Source organism: Lissotriton helveticus, chromosome 4_1 (assembly GCF_964261635.1).
Source record: "Lissotriton helveticus chromosome 4_1, aLisHel1.1, whole genome shotgun sequence".
In the NCBI taxonomy this organism is placed as follows: Eukaryota; Metazoa; Chordata; class Amphibia; order Caudata; family Salamandridae; genus Lissotriton; species Lissotriton helveticus.
Window position 1 is genome coordinate 384,583,020 of NC_136063.1, and position 14,428 is coordinate 384,597,447.

Genomic DNA, 14,428 nt, shown 5'->3' on the forward strand with positions numbered 1-14,428 from the left:
CTGTTTAGAGTAGTTTTTACTAGGCTGCTAACGAGAATTCTTGCAGGCAAAAAGACGATATTCCTTTTGGGAAATATTGCTAGTGGTCTTTACATGCAACTATGAAATCTGATTTATATTCCGGTTTTTCGATCACATGTATTTTCGAATAGTAGAAGTGTACAGATAAGTAACTGTTAAAGGGATTAAAAATTAGTCAAGTTGCTGCCAGAGGGTAGATGAAACGAAAAAAGACTGACCAATGAATCTGGAGGGCTTGGCATTGATCTTACAGAACTGTGTGGTGTTGGAGGCTGTAAAGGGCGGTCAGAAAAAGGTAGGTTTCACCGGGGTCGAGGACAGGACGAGGTATTATGGTTCAACTAAAGTGAATGCGGGTATTCATGTGGTAGGTGTGTTATAAGGAGAGGGTGGAGACTTTCATACTCCTGGCATCCAAGTTGAAAGGAAGATTAAAAATACTTAGGTAGTTGGTGTTTATATATGCGAATTAGTGGTACTTTGCTGAAAAATTCTTGAGTTGTTTTATTGAGCCAGTCACCCTGTCGATGAGATGGAAGGTTAGTTGGAACGTAGGGGAGAAAACGTTCAAAAATATGTTGTTTACAGACAGGTCTGGGCACAGATACGGTGGCGCTGGCGCTATCTCGGGGGCAGGCAAGACATGGCAACGAGGGCTAGTGGACTTATGGAAGGCCAAACACCCGGGAGCATCACAATATACCTTCTATTCCCATGTGCACCACACTTATGCTAGGCTGGATCACTTTCTCGGGTCTTCTGAACTAGAGGCCCGGGTGGTCGACGTATGCATCACTCCGGCAGCTCTTTCAGATCATGAGGCGGTAGAACTTACACTCACAGTCCCAAGGTTAAGAGACCCCCGGGTGGGTGGAAACTACGAGAGCCCCTCCTGCAACGCGCAGATGTGGCTCAGCAACTCCGCAAGTGTATCACTGACTATCTAGCTATCAATGATATTCCTGAGACACCAGTGTCAGCATTATGGGCAGCCCTGAAGTCGGTGGTGCGGGGTGAACTCATCGCGATAGCAGCGGCGGAATCCAGGGATCGTAAAGTAAAGTGCGAGACCCTGACTGCCCGGGTTTCAGAGCTAGAGAGGGTTCACAGTCGCACTGGGGCTCCTAGAGTCTGGAAGCAACTAAAAGCGGCCAGAGCCCAATTGGCGGGGCTGGATACAGAGAGAGCCGAATACGCCGCCCTTCGCCTCCGCCACAATTATTATGTAGGGGGAACAAGACTGGTCGTCTCCTTGCTAGTGCACTGAAAGCAAAGGTTCAACGCTCAAAGATTCAGGTTTTGCGGGCCGGGAACGGCGACGAAGTTTCTGGGGGAGGCTCAAATTGCTGAGGCCTTCTGGGATTATTACGCTTCCTTATACCAGGCCGAAACTGTCCCGGGAGCGGAAGCCAGCGCCTATCTGGAGGGCACTACCACCACGGCGCTATCCTCAGCAAACGCGGACACCCTAGATGCCCCCATCCGCCTTGATGAGGTGGTAGCGGCCATATCCCGCCTCCGACCTCTAAAATAACCTGGCCCGGACAGCTACTCCGCCGGTTTTTATAAAACCTTCTGCCCACTACGCGCTCCTATCCTGACCAGGCTTTTTAATTCCTTTCAAGGCCCTGGCTCCATTCCACCAGACATGCTGGAGGCAGAAATCGTGGTATTGCCCAAACCGGGCAAGGACGCTACACAATGCTCGGCATTCCGGCCCATTTCCCTGCTTAACTTAGATCTAAAGCTGTTCACAGGCGTGTTGGCTACGCGACTTGGATCGTGCTTACCCGGGATTATTGAGCCAGACCAATCCGGCTTTGTCCCGGCCGGCAGTGCAGCGAGACTACTAAACGGATTCTCCATCTGGTTGACAAGGCCCACTTCCAGCAATCCGACTCGGTCTTATTAGCTATAGACGCTGAAAAAGCGTTTGACCGGGTCGATTGGTGTTTCATGCAGAAGGTTCTGGCGCATTTCAAAATGGGTGATCGCTTCCAGGCCTGGATCGCGAGCTGCTATCATCACCCCCGGGCGCGGGTACGCCTGGGCGGCCTGCGCTCTAGTCCCTTTGAGATCCAGCGCCGTACAAGGCAGGGCTGACCCCTCTCGCCTCTCTTGTTCGCGCTCTATGTCGAACCGCTGGCATAAAAGGTACGCGATAACCTGAACATACGGGGCATTATGTTCGGTGGGGAACCACATGCTATAGGTTTATATGCCGATGACATCCTAGCTGCTCTTGATCAACCGGAGAGCTCTGTACCCGCGTTTCTGGCAGAGGTGGAATACTTTTGGAGAGGTGTCCGGCTTCATAAGGGGAAATCCCTGATTCTGCCACTGGGCAGGAATGCCCGATTACCTCCCGGAGCACCCGAATATGGGGGGGGGGGGCTTACGAACGCAACCACAGCTTCCGTACCTGGGTATTACCCTCACCCCGTCCACGGGGAAGACAGTGGCCCTCAATTACACCGACCTCAGGCGGGTTGCAGCAGTAAAAATGTCGTCCCTAACCACGATTTTATATATTTTTCAAACGATCCCAGTGACCCCGCCAGCCGGGACCATAGCCAACGTACGCCTTCCAGCAGTTTATCAGGGGTGAGGGGAAGGGCGGGGGGGGGGGTAAGGGACCACGACTACATAGGCAACTAGCGTATCGAGGGATGGATGAGGGAGGCCTGGGGATACCCAATCTCCAACAATACTTTCAAGTAGCACAATTGCGCTATTTAGTTGAGTGGTACAGACCAGAATCAGAGAAGAGGTGGCTATTTCAAGATAGGGTCATGGAAAATACCATTCCTCCGCTGAACCCACAGGCCGCGTTACATCCAGAACTCACCTATTACTCGCACCATTCTGAGGGTATGGGATACGGTTGCTGTTAACCGGGGCCTTAACACTTTCCCTTCCCCACTCACTCCTCTCTTAGACAACCCTGAGTTCCCACCGGGCACAGACCCTCACGCCTTTCCACAATGGCGCGGATCTGGCTGCAGGTCAGCCGGACATCTCTTCGATTCGCAAGGCTTTATCCCCCTTTCGGAACTATCCCAGGGATATGACATTACCTCACCCCAGCTTTTTCAATACTTTCAGTTTCGGCACTGGTTCACACAATCCGAACATGCCCCATTAGTAGGCAGATATATGACTGACTTTGAAAAGTGGCTGCTAACGAAAGAGTCAGATAAGGGTCTTATCACGGAACTATACAAGATGCTCACCCCCAAACCCCCCCCCCCCCCCCCCCCCCCGAGACGCATCATGCAGCGGGGCAGAGGCGTTGGGAGGCGGAGCTGGGGAGGACGTTGTCATCTCGGGAGTGGCGTTCGATCTATCACAGGGCCAACCACACGGCACGCAATGCAGCAGGCAGGGAAACTAGCTACATATTGGTACCTCACTCCTGTGTGGCTTAATAGCGGCAATCCGAACCGTAGTGCATCCTGCTGGAGGGGCTGTGGGGAAAAGGGTACCCTGACTCACTTACTCTGGGATTGCATGGCAGTTAGTGAATATTGGACAGCAGTGCTTGATGACATAGACAGCATATTTGACACTGAAATCCCGAGATTTCCGGCTTACACCCTTCTTGGTCTACCAAATATAATCACCTTCCCCTTGAAATCCATACGAGGGTGCCAGATGGGCATTGCCCTGCAAGCTGCGTCCCAACACATTTATTTATTTATTTATTTATTTATTTATGGAATTTGTACAGCGCACGGCTACCCCCAACGGGGGTGTCCCGGCGCTAAACTATCTGCTAGGAGAGAAGAGCAATCTAGATAGAAGCGAATAGACAGGTTTTCAGGCCTCTTCGAAACAGAGCTTCTGAAGGGGCAAATCTCAGGTCGATCGGTAAGCTGTTCCAATGTTTGGCCGCTAAAACAGCGAATGCTCTACCACCCGTTCTTGAGCGACGGAATCTAGGCACAAGCATGAGACGCAGATTGTTGGAACGAAGGTCTCTGACTGAATGAGACAGTCTCAATCTCTTTCTTAAGTATTCTGGGCCAGAGCCGTTCAGCGCTCGATAGGCCAGAACAAGCGTTTTAAATTTGATACGATTGGCTATAGGAAGCCAATGGAGTTCTTTGCGGAACGCAGAGATAGAGTGTCTATATGGGATGTTACCAATCAGTCTAGCCGCAGCATTCTGCACCACCTGCAGGCGTTCAATTTGGTACAGAGGGGCCCCAGCATACAGACTGTTGGCATAATCCAGATGGGCCGTGATTAAAGCCTGAGTGACGGTTCTGCGGGCCTCCATTGGCAGGAAAGGAAAGATCTTTCTCATCATTTTTAATTTGCCAAAACAGGTCGCAGTAACCTTATTAATTTGAGGGCTACAGGAGAGGGTGTCATCAAATATAAACCCCAGATTGCGGGCAGAATGGACCGGGACAGGAGGGGGATTAAGTACCGTAGGCCACCAAAGTAGGGGTGGAATGGTCATTTTTTGATTAAAAAACAGGACCTCAGTCTTGTCAGTGTTAAGCCGTAGGTGGTTCGAGGACATCCACGCACAAATTTCGCCCAGACAATGGCGAAAGCTGGAGAGGCTGGAGTCAGAGTGATCTCTAAATGAGAATATCAGCTGTGTGTCATCAGCATAAGAGATCACTCTGACTCCACATGCCTCCACCACCCTGGCTAGCGGGGCAAGGTAAACATTGAAAAACAGAGGGCTCAGCGCTGAGCCCTGTGGGACTCCGCGTTCGAGAGGTTTGCATCCAGATTTAAAGGGTCTGAGAAGAACCCTCTGTGACCGTTCCAAAAGAAAGGAACATACCCATGCTAAGGCAGTGCCGCACAGTCCGATCTGCTCCAGTCGGCCTAGAAGAATTTGGTGGGACACCGTATCGAAAGCGGCGGATAGGTCGAGGAGAACCAACATGGCCTCCTCGCCCTTATCCACACATTCTCGTACAGTCTCCGAAACCTCCAGTAATGCGGTCTCCGTGCTGAAACCAGCACGAAAGCCGGACTGGGAATGATGTAGCAGAGAGTAGGTCTCTAAGTACTCTGCCAGTTGTAGTTGGACTGCCTTCTCCAAAACCTTCGCGGGTTTCGGGAGAAGGGAAATGGGCCGGTAATTATTGAATTGCGTAGGGTCAGCATCTGATTTCTTTAGGATGGGCACAAGAAGAGCCTCCTTCCACGCCGAAGGGAATTGGCCTAATCGTAAGGAGGCATTCCAGATGGTGGTGAGTGGCTCCAGCAATAGGGTAGATAGTTCACTCATGATTTTTGGGGGGACAGGGTCTAGCGGGGAACCCGATTTGCACTGTAAGAATAATTTTAGTGCAAGATCCGGGGTGAGATCCTTAAAGGAGTCTAGAGTAGGAACAGTATCATGGGTGGTAGGAGCCGAAGGGAGGGGAGTGGCCGGTGGAGGAAAGGAGGATGCAATTTTTTCAATTTTTTCTTGAAAAAAATCAGATAGTCCGCTGCAAAGAGACTGGTTGGCTAAGTTGTTGGGAGTCATAGCAGGGGGTTTTACAAAGTCTTTAACGATTTTAAACAGTGTCTTTGCTGAGTTGTCAGCGGCTTTTATTTGGGTGGCAAAGAACTCTGTCATAGCAGATTTTTTTAGTTTGATGAATTTCTTAAGGGCCGTTCTGTAGATAGTTTTAGCCTCAGCATCATAAGTCCGTCTCCAGCAGCGTTCTAATTTTTTACAGTGACTTTTCTCTTTACGTAGAGCGGCTGAGAACCAGGGAGCAGAGGGGCGAGATCTTGCGGATGATACCGGTAAGAGTGGAGCAATTTCGTCCACCGCAGCCGATAGGTTCGTATTAAATGTATTGACGCAGTCATCGATATTTGCCACTTGAAACTCCAGAGGGCAGCTAAATATCGGCTCTAAGGCAGAGCAGGTGATCTTATGCCATTTTCTCCTGTAGTCTGTTCCCAATACCACCGGAGTCGGTGCCTGAGGGAGGGGAATGTCCACCCTCAGTAAAAAATGATCAGACCAAGTGAGGGGAAGGGAAGGATAAGTAATGGTCCCTGGGAGGTTAGAAAAAATAAGATCCAGTGTGTGGCCAGCAACGTGCGTTGGGCCTTGGATTAGTTGCATCAGGCCCAAGCTGTGAAGGGCGTCGAGAAAGCGCCTTGCTTGAATACAAGAAGGGTCATCTACATGGAGGTTGAAATCTCCTAAAACAATAAAATGCGGGTGCTTGAGGGATAGATCCGTGATAGTGCTTACCAACTGGGATAATGCAGAAGGAGAAGCTTTAGGGGGATTGTAGACTAAAATGCCGGTTAGGTAGACTGCCGCTGGGTCAGCAATAGAAAAGTACATAGCTTCAATCAGTCCAATGTTCGTGATTTTTTTAATGGTTATATTAAGGTGGGATTTGTACAGAATGGCAAGACCACCTCCCGTTTTACCCTCTCGGTTAATACCCAGAAAGCGATACTCCGGGGGGGTGGCTAGATGGATATCTGGGTTAGAGGTATCTTTCGTCCATGATTCTGTAAGGAATAGAATGTCCCAACTGTGGGTAGTCAGCATCGACCAAATTTCATTGGCGTGGCGAGGGAGAGATCTACAGTTAATCAAAGCTAGGTTTAAAATGCGTGCACCCGGGAAGTGAGAAAGAGGTAAGGTACGTTCACTCCAGGGGGGGAGAACTAGGTTACACTGAGGACAGTTAAAGGCCTGTCCGTCCAAGTTATTAGGGGGGCAGCGCGCCGGTGTGGAGCATGAGCCCACTCCTATTTGTAGTAGCTGTGCCCTAGTCCAACTTACCCGTGGCTTGGTGGATGCCTGAACAGGGGAAGTGGCCCTAGGCCCGGGCCAGGCGCGGACGGGCGCAGACGGGCTTGCCTTGGGCGCGCCTTCGGCGCGCCATCTGCGCGGTCGGGACGTGTGGTTGTATTTACACATGACAGGAGGGTGGGAGTGGTCGAGAAGCTGGACCGCTACCCTGCCCGCCTTCCCAAGATGGCGGCGGCAATTCCGCGTCTACCGGCGTCAGCGCCTTGACTCGGCTGCGCCGGTAGGATCAAGCTATATTTGTGGACCCAGGAGGTGAATTAGATCTCACCTTCTAGGTAGCGTTTTTACAGGGACGATAAAAGAGCGCCCAGTAAAATATATACAATCATAAAAACAGTCCTGCAAATATCACAACACACTGTACTTAATTCTACAAGTGAAGAGAGAAGAGCGCCCCCGGCTTTTCGCCTCAGGGGAAAGTTAGCAATAGTTTACCGGAGGAGCCAGCAGACGATCCTTAAATAAGGCGGGAGGGCGGGAGTGGTCGAGAAGCTGGACCGCTACCCTGCCCGCCTTCCCAAGATGGCGGCGGCAATTCCGCGTCTACCGGCGTCAGCGCCTTGACTCGGCTGCGCCGGTAGGATCAAGCTATATTTGTGGACCCAGGAGGTGAATTAGATCTCACCTTCTAGGTAGCGTTTTTACAGGGACGATAAAAGAGCGCCCAGTAAAATATATACAATCATAAAAACAGTCCTGCAAATATCACAACACACTGTACTTAATTCTACAAGTGAAGAGAGAAGAGCGCCCCCGGCTTTTCGCCTCAGGGGAAAGTTAGCAATAGTTTACCGGAGGAGCCAGCAGACGATCCTTAAATAAGGCGGGAGGGCGGGAGTGGTCGAGAAGCTGGACCGCTACCCTGCCCGCCTTCCCAAGGTGGCGGCGGCAATTCCGCGTCTACCGGCGTCAGCGCCTTGACTCGGCTGCGCCGGTAGGATCAAGCTATATTTGTGGACCCAGGAGGTGAATTAGATCTCACCTTCTAGGTAGCGTTTTTACAGGGACGATAAAAGAGCGCCCAGTAAAATATATACAATCATAAAAACAGTCCTGCAAATATCACAACACACTGTACTTAATTCTACAAGTGAAGAGAGAAGAGCGCCCCCGGCTTTTCGCCTCAGGGGAAAGTTAGCAATAGTTTAGCAAACATTCCTATCACTCTGGGGGACAAACACTAGACCTATCCACACGGGGTGGCTGCATAAGATATTGTTCACGCTGGGAATGGAACGCATCCATGCCACACTCTCACAATCAGCGGCAACATTCCACAAAATCTGGCTACCACTGCTTACCCTTCTCTCTAAGGAATTCAACGAAATCACATGCCCTAGATATCTTCGCTTACTACGCTTGACAGAGGTCAAAACTGATCCTCCTGGGTCTGATGAAGAAACACGCTGAGAGTGAGGTGAATGCTAATATCGATATTCTGAAAGTCTGGCACACTGGTTGGGGAGGGGGGAGGTCGGGGGGGGGGCTTGTTTGGTTGTTCTTTCTATGGTTGTGGTTACTCAACAGGCTATATGAGGGCTGTTTGTTTCTCACTGGGACACAGGGGCCCACATACCCCGATCGCTCTATACTTAGCTGGATGGACACGGTTGCCCGGATCGCATGTTGCACTTCTGGGGGCTTTCATACTGCATTGTAATGCCTGTATTTTCTATTGAAACCAATAAATCAAATTTAAATATAAAAAAATATGTTGTTTAAGAAAGAGAAGGAGGTAACTGATTCATTTCTGCTTTTGGGATCCTTCTTTAAGCCATAGCCCCTGGGAATGGCACCAGAATTTTAGAATTCCCTGCCCTCTAACATCAGAGCCTTGACTTCCTATGCCAGTTTTGAGTGTCTATTGAAAACTTGTCTTTTCAGACAGGCCTACGGCTAAGTTCTGTGGCCCTCGTGCTGCTGTGCTTCTTGCGACATTAAACCTTTTTGGTGTACGGGTCCCTTACAAATTTGCTGTAACATAACATAACGTGCAGGACAGGTTTAGTAGGGATAAGTAGTTGATATGTGCTGGAGCTACTCTTTATTAAGGAGGAGTGTGCCAAATCTGCTGCATATGATGAGGAATGCTACATATCCAATGGCTTATCAAGTACTGATAAGCGCGAGGTACAGTGAGGGGGAGAACTGTCTAGTGTTACAAGGGAAAGTAGATTGAAATGTTAAGGCTGGGATTGTTGGTTTGTATTTATCTATATGCGAGGATGGCCTGTGCAGGAGGGGTTAAAAAAAGAATTGGTTTGCCTGGGTTAACTGTTTTGAGGACTACAAAACAGTGAGTCTCCCTGCTTGCCTGCCTGATTATTAGCACTGTACACTGTATCTCACAATTATTGTTAAATTCTATTCTTGAATTAATTAGTACCTTAAGTAATAAAAGGTTGAGCACAGCCATGTAAATCCTCACTAAGCACATCGTTTTATACAGCATCTTTACCATAAAGTGGTCATATTATTTATGGGGAACATGAAAGTGATTACACACATCATTTGTGCAGCTTTAACAGCATCTCCAATAATAATTTTAGATGTCACTGTGGCTAAGAGGTCATTGTAAATTAGAGTTGCTAAGGAAAGGGTATTTCACTAAGTTGAAGCTAAACTGTCAGTGGGGCTCTATGCCATTGTTTTGTCCAGCTCAAACATCAAAACTTTGGGGCTTAGCTGGATATACTACTGAAGGTATGAGTGGGCAGAGAGGTTACAATAACATTCTAATTTTATCATGGCAACTAGCTTAGAATTAAATTTCAGGTTAGCTTCTTGTTCATGGAAGAAGTAAGTTACTGTAACTTTTGAAGTAACTATCAATATGTGAACATGAAATTAAGAGTCCTGATCGTGTGACTCAAGTTCATTTCTATTCTTTAACTGAGTCCACAACATCCCAGGATTCTTTTGTCTTACTATCCTTTGATACTTTCCCTTTAATCATAAATCAAAGTGTCGATAGAGCGCGGCTTTCATACCAAAAGAGGTAATTTCTTCCTTGATTACTTGCAATGCCCACTTCTGCAAATGAGTGGTAAGGCACAGGTCTGATAAAAAGACACTTCTTAATATTCCTCAATGACGGCTCCTTTTATATCCTGTAATATGGACATAAAACAAATGGCCCTGCTCACTTCAACCACTAAGCCAGTTTTTCCTCCAACTCAAAATGTTTTAAGGTAATAAATGGTATGGGGAGTTTCTATAACTCACATGTTTCAATGTAACACAATAAATACACACACTCATAAATCAGTTCAAAACTGCTTTGTATTAGCGATCATAATTCGTTCCCTTATTACAAAAATCAAAAATAACTGAATAATATGAATCTCAGTCCATGATTCTTCCATTGGTTCCAAATAATACAGTTCACTCTAGACAGCTTAGTTAAGTCCAAATATTTGTCGTCGAGCAGACAACCTGCAACAGCCAACACATGCTTTGCAGTTATCTCGCCACATCTTCAGCGCTTCAGGGACAACAATTATATATCAGTCTAACATTTTATTACAAAATAATTATTGCATTGCAATTAGTTCTCAAATCAATTGAAATGACCATAATACAGATATGTGTCCCAAAATGAACAATCAGTTTAATAGAATTTGTTAGACCTAATTATATGTTCAATTATCACAAGGGTCATACTAGAAATTCATATTATGAATCTTTACATTAAGATACACCTCAAATACTCTTCTCCAAGATGCAGGGCGGCAAGATGCAGGGGTGCCTTTTGAGGTCAAGTTTCACCTTACCGGGCCGCTCTTAGTTGGGGGAGGGAGGATGGGGGGTCTCTGTGCAGAGGCTGCAGGTGAGGTCAGAGAGTCCTGGAAGGGTCAACCCACGGTGGAGTTGGACTCAGGAGTGCTGGGGGATCTCGCTGGGCCCAGTAGGACACTTGGACTCGGGTGGTTGGTGAGTAGTGAGTAGTGCAGTGGTGGTTCTAGGCATGTAGTTTCTTTGTCCTTAGCAGGCTCAGAGTCTTTCTTTGGAGTTTCTTTTAAACAGAGATGCTGTTCGCAGGAGATCCGTTCTTTGTTGAAGGCAGTCAGTCCTCCCAGGGGTTCTAGAGGTCGCTAGCTGCAGGACAAGTCTACTTTTGTAGCAGGATCTCTGGAAACTGCTGACGGGCCAGTAGGGCTTCTCTACAGTCTCCTCTGCTGTGCGACTCCTTCCGTCCTTCTTCGTATGTTGCAGGAATCTAGCATCCTGGGTTCAGGGCTGCCCCATAAATCCTGTATCTAGGGGCGTTTTAGGGGTCTCGAGGTAATAGCTAATGGGCTACTTACCTTAGGGTGACTAAACCCTTTGTGTTTTCACCCCATGTGGGGGAGTGAGCACATTCCCTAACGCTGATGGGGGGGATGCCCTCCATCAGCTTTTTCATGCTGTGACTCCTACTAGTCTGTTTTACAGAGCTCAAGTTTACAATTATAGTACCAACTCTAACCTGGCTGACTCCAAGACCTATGGCAAGAGACTTGGTTGTTTTGCAGATTTCAACAGACTGGTAGAGTGCAACCATACATCTTGGCTGTGGTTTTGCAATGCTTCTTTTACATTACTCTCCATCAGAAATGTATGCTGGTTTTTTTTGTCCCCCTGAGTTCCCGGCAGCTCTATGCTGGTACTGGGCCCTGAAGGACACTTGCAGTGTGCCGTGGGTTGCGCAGGTACTGCAAGAGGCATACATATTTGAATGGATTTTAATCCCATTCAAAGATGGCTGCCCAAGGGCGCACAAACAAAAGTGAACATTTTTGAATGGGACCACAACCATTTAGAAAATAGGATGCTTGCTGTGTCAACTACAACAAAGCGATGGAAAAAAGTGCTTGAATTATCCTCAGCCTCTACCAATCATTAAGGCCATGTTCCAGTTCATTGATTATAACACACTATGCTGCTCTAGACATATAGAAACCAACTCCCAAAGGAGCATTCCAGCCTGCAGTGTCAACCGTCCCTCCCAATCTTGGTCCTGGGTCAGTAAGAACAGTCCAGCTCAAAATACCAGGCAGTCTCTTCTAGGTAGCTGGTGCAGCTCACTGCTGGCGGCAGCAGGGAAACAGTAGCAGTGTTTAAATGTTTCTGTAAAACTTTCATACAAAAACGTGTAACGGCTGTGCCTTTACAACGATTTAAACTACATAAAAAAAAATATTGGCAAAACCAACAGGCTAGCTGTCAACACCATACCTTTGTCAATGCTGGTTTCATCAGATCACTGCTAATGTGAGTGGCAAACGTTTAAAGTGGCAATGGCTTTTATAAATCGACTTTTATTTAAGCGCATCTAAACATTTTATTTCTGTTAAAACCTCGACGTTAATGTTTGTTGTTACTATACTAAAAAGTCACCTTACTTATCCTTTCCTTCATACTTGCAGTTGCAAACAAAATTGAAAATTGTTTGTTAGTGAACCATATTAAAAATTATCAGATGAATATGGTTTACAAGACATGCTCTGAAAACGCAGTGTGACAAATTAAGACAACACATTTGAATCACTATCAGCACAATCTCTCTAACAGAAAGAAGAAGAAACAATTTAAACAGAAAAATACCTGCATACCTGGCCATCGCTGTCTTTAATAACTAATAAAACTGGTGTGTCCAGGCCCAGCATAGTTCGGTACAGCGTTTTTATGCTCATGCCGTGTTTTGCAGTACTGTAGACAAGTGTCCAAGGGTATCCAATTGTTCTTGGAGGAAGATGCTTTGTAAGCTGGTAAGAATTAAAAGCATATCAATTTTGATTTTTCACAATAATAACTTGCATCTAAAATATTACTGAGGCACATTCTGACAATAACCTTCTTCAAATATAACCAAATGATTATGGAAATACATCTCTGTTTGCATCCGTAATGTGCCACAATCCATTACTTAATTTTCGATGTAGACTTTAGTACTATGAGGATTTGTATAAGCATGTAACTTGTAGCCAAACATCTGCACGAGGCTCTATTCCCTATATAAAAAACATTAGTTGTTCAATAAGAAGGAAAATACATCATGTTTTAGATCTCGAAATCAACTTCATAATAAACCTTGAGGGAATTACATGGTTTTAAGCATTGAAAAAGTGGTTACGATGGTGGAAAGTGTAATTTAATGTCAAGTTGGATTGTTCTCCTCAGAATTTCACACCGAGCTACAAATGTTTTGTTGTTTTTGAAACGCGTACTCAGTGTTGCGTTTAAAGTAACAGTGTTTCATGTGGCAATGAATATCAGCCGTTACCATGGGTTCCATTAGAAAGCAGCACAACATACTAATTACAAAGTGATTACCTTTACAAAACGTTTTATATCACGAAACTTTTATATGCAGCTTCATTGCCAAGTCATATTTTTAATCCATATATAAACACACATACACACACATATATATATATATATATATATATATATATATATGTTATACCAAGTGCCCTGAAGCTTAGAAGCTCACTCGAAATCACTCTGCCATCCGGCTCTTTCTCGTGCAGCCTGATGGCGGCGGCCTGGCCGTGGGAAGCAGCACCATTGCCAGCCTGGTAAATACTACAACCAGCTGGTGAGGCGGCAACTTTGAACTTATCAAAATTGGAACCGCAAGTCACTCAGTGCTTAACGAAACCTGCCAAACTGTGACACAAACCTACTTAAGGTAATGATGAACTTAATAATTACAGACTACGCATTTGAACTGAACTAAGGAACTCTATGTCCCATCATGCATTGTAATGATGTCAAGAATGCAGACGTTACCAGCAATTAAATAAAACCGGATATGCAAGCATGAACAAATTGAAATGCTGTTGTTTGTTTGGCCTAGGAAGAAGGGGTAGTGGAAACCCTGAAACGCGTCGGCATGTTGTATAAACACGTGGAACAGAGCGCAGGCTGCACGAGAAAGAGCCGGATGGCAGAGTGATTTCGAGTGAGCTTCTAAGCTTCAGGGCACTTGGTATAACATATATATATATCTACATATAGATGCGTGTGTGTGTATACACACACACATTATAATTAGGTCAGCTCATCCATAAGGTAAATGTATAAATCCATATTTATGTGATAAGCACTGCAGCCACGGAATAACATTATAAGACTGGCCCTCACAATTATTCATTGTTTTATCAAATATGTATTCATAAAACGTAAACAAAACCTAAACACTCTAATTTCAACCAGTGGTGCCCATTGTTAGCTGCAGTTCAAAGAAAACAGGTTTTTCAAGCTAAGTACCCCAAAGCAAGCATTATAATCCGCTTGCTTAAAGTCATAAGCGCTTTCTGTGAAGAACTAATGTCATTTGTTCATTACTGGTTCTTTTTTCCCCCGCTGACATGGGTCCTCTAGTCTTACATTCTCTGAACGTGCTAAAATATTTATCAAGAGAAGTGGCTGTGATAACTTTGAACTGTACTTTAATATGTCAATTGCTATACAGAATATTGTTTCCCCTGATGACATGGTTCCTCTAGTCTTACTTTCTGTGAATGTGCTAAAGTATTTATCAAGAGAAGTGGCTGTGACAACTTTGAACTGTACTTTAATATGTCAATTGCTAAACAGAATATTGTACTGTAAAAGTTA

The 14,428-nt window shown here is 46.1% G+C and overlaps 1 protein-coding gene across 6 annotated transcripts in view; it reads right to left on the reverse strand.

Moving 5' to 3' along the window:
- Positions 1-14,428, reverse strand: part of OXR1 (oxidation resistance 1) — a 1,544,927-nt gene that overhangs the window by 155,474 nt on the left and 1,375,025 nt on the right. For all 6 annotated transcript variants that reach the window (XM_078686888.1, XM_078686887.1, XM_078686886.1 and 3 more), the window contains one exon: positions 12,418-12,570. In XM_078686888.1, the coding sequence (XP_078543014.1) occupies positions 12,418-12,570 (153 nt within the window). The remainder of the gene's footprint in view (positions 1-12,417; positions 12,571-14,428) is intronic.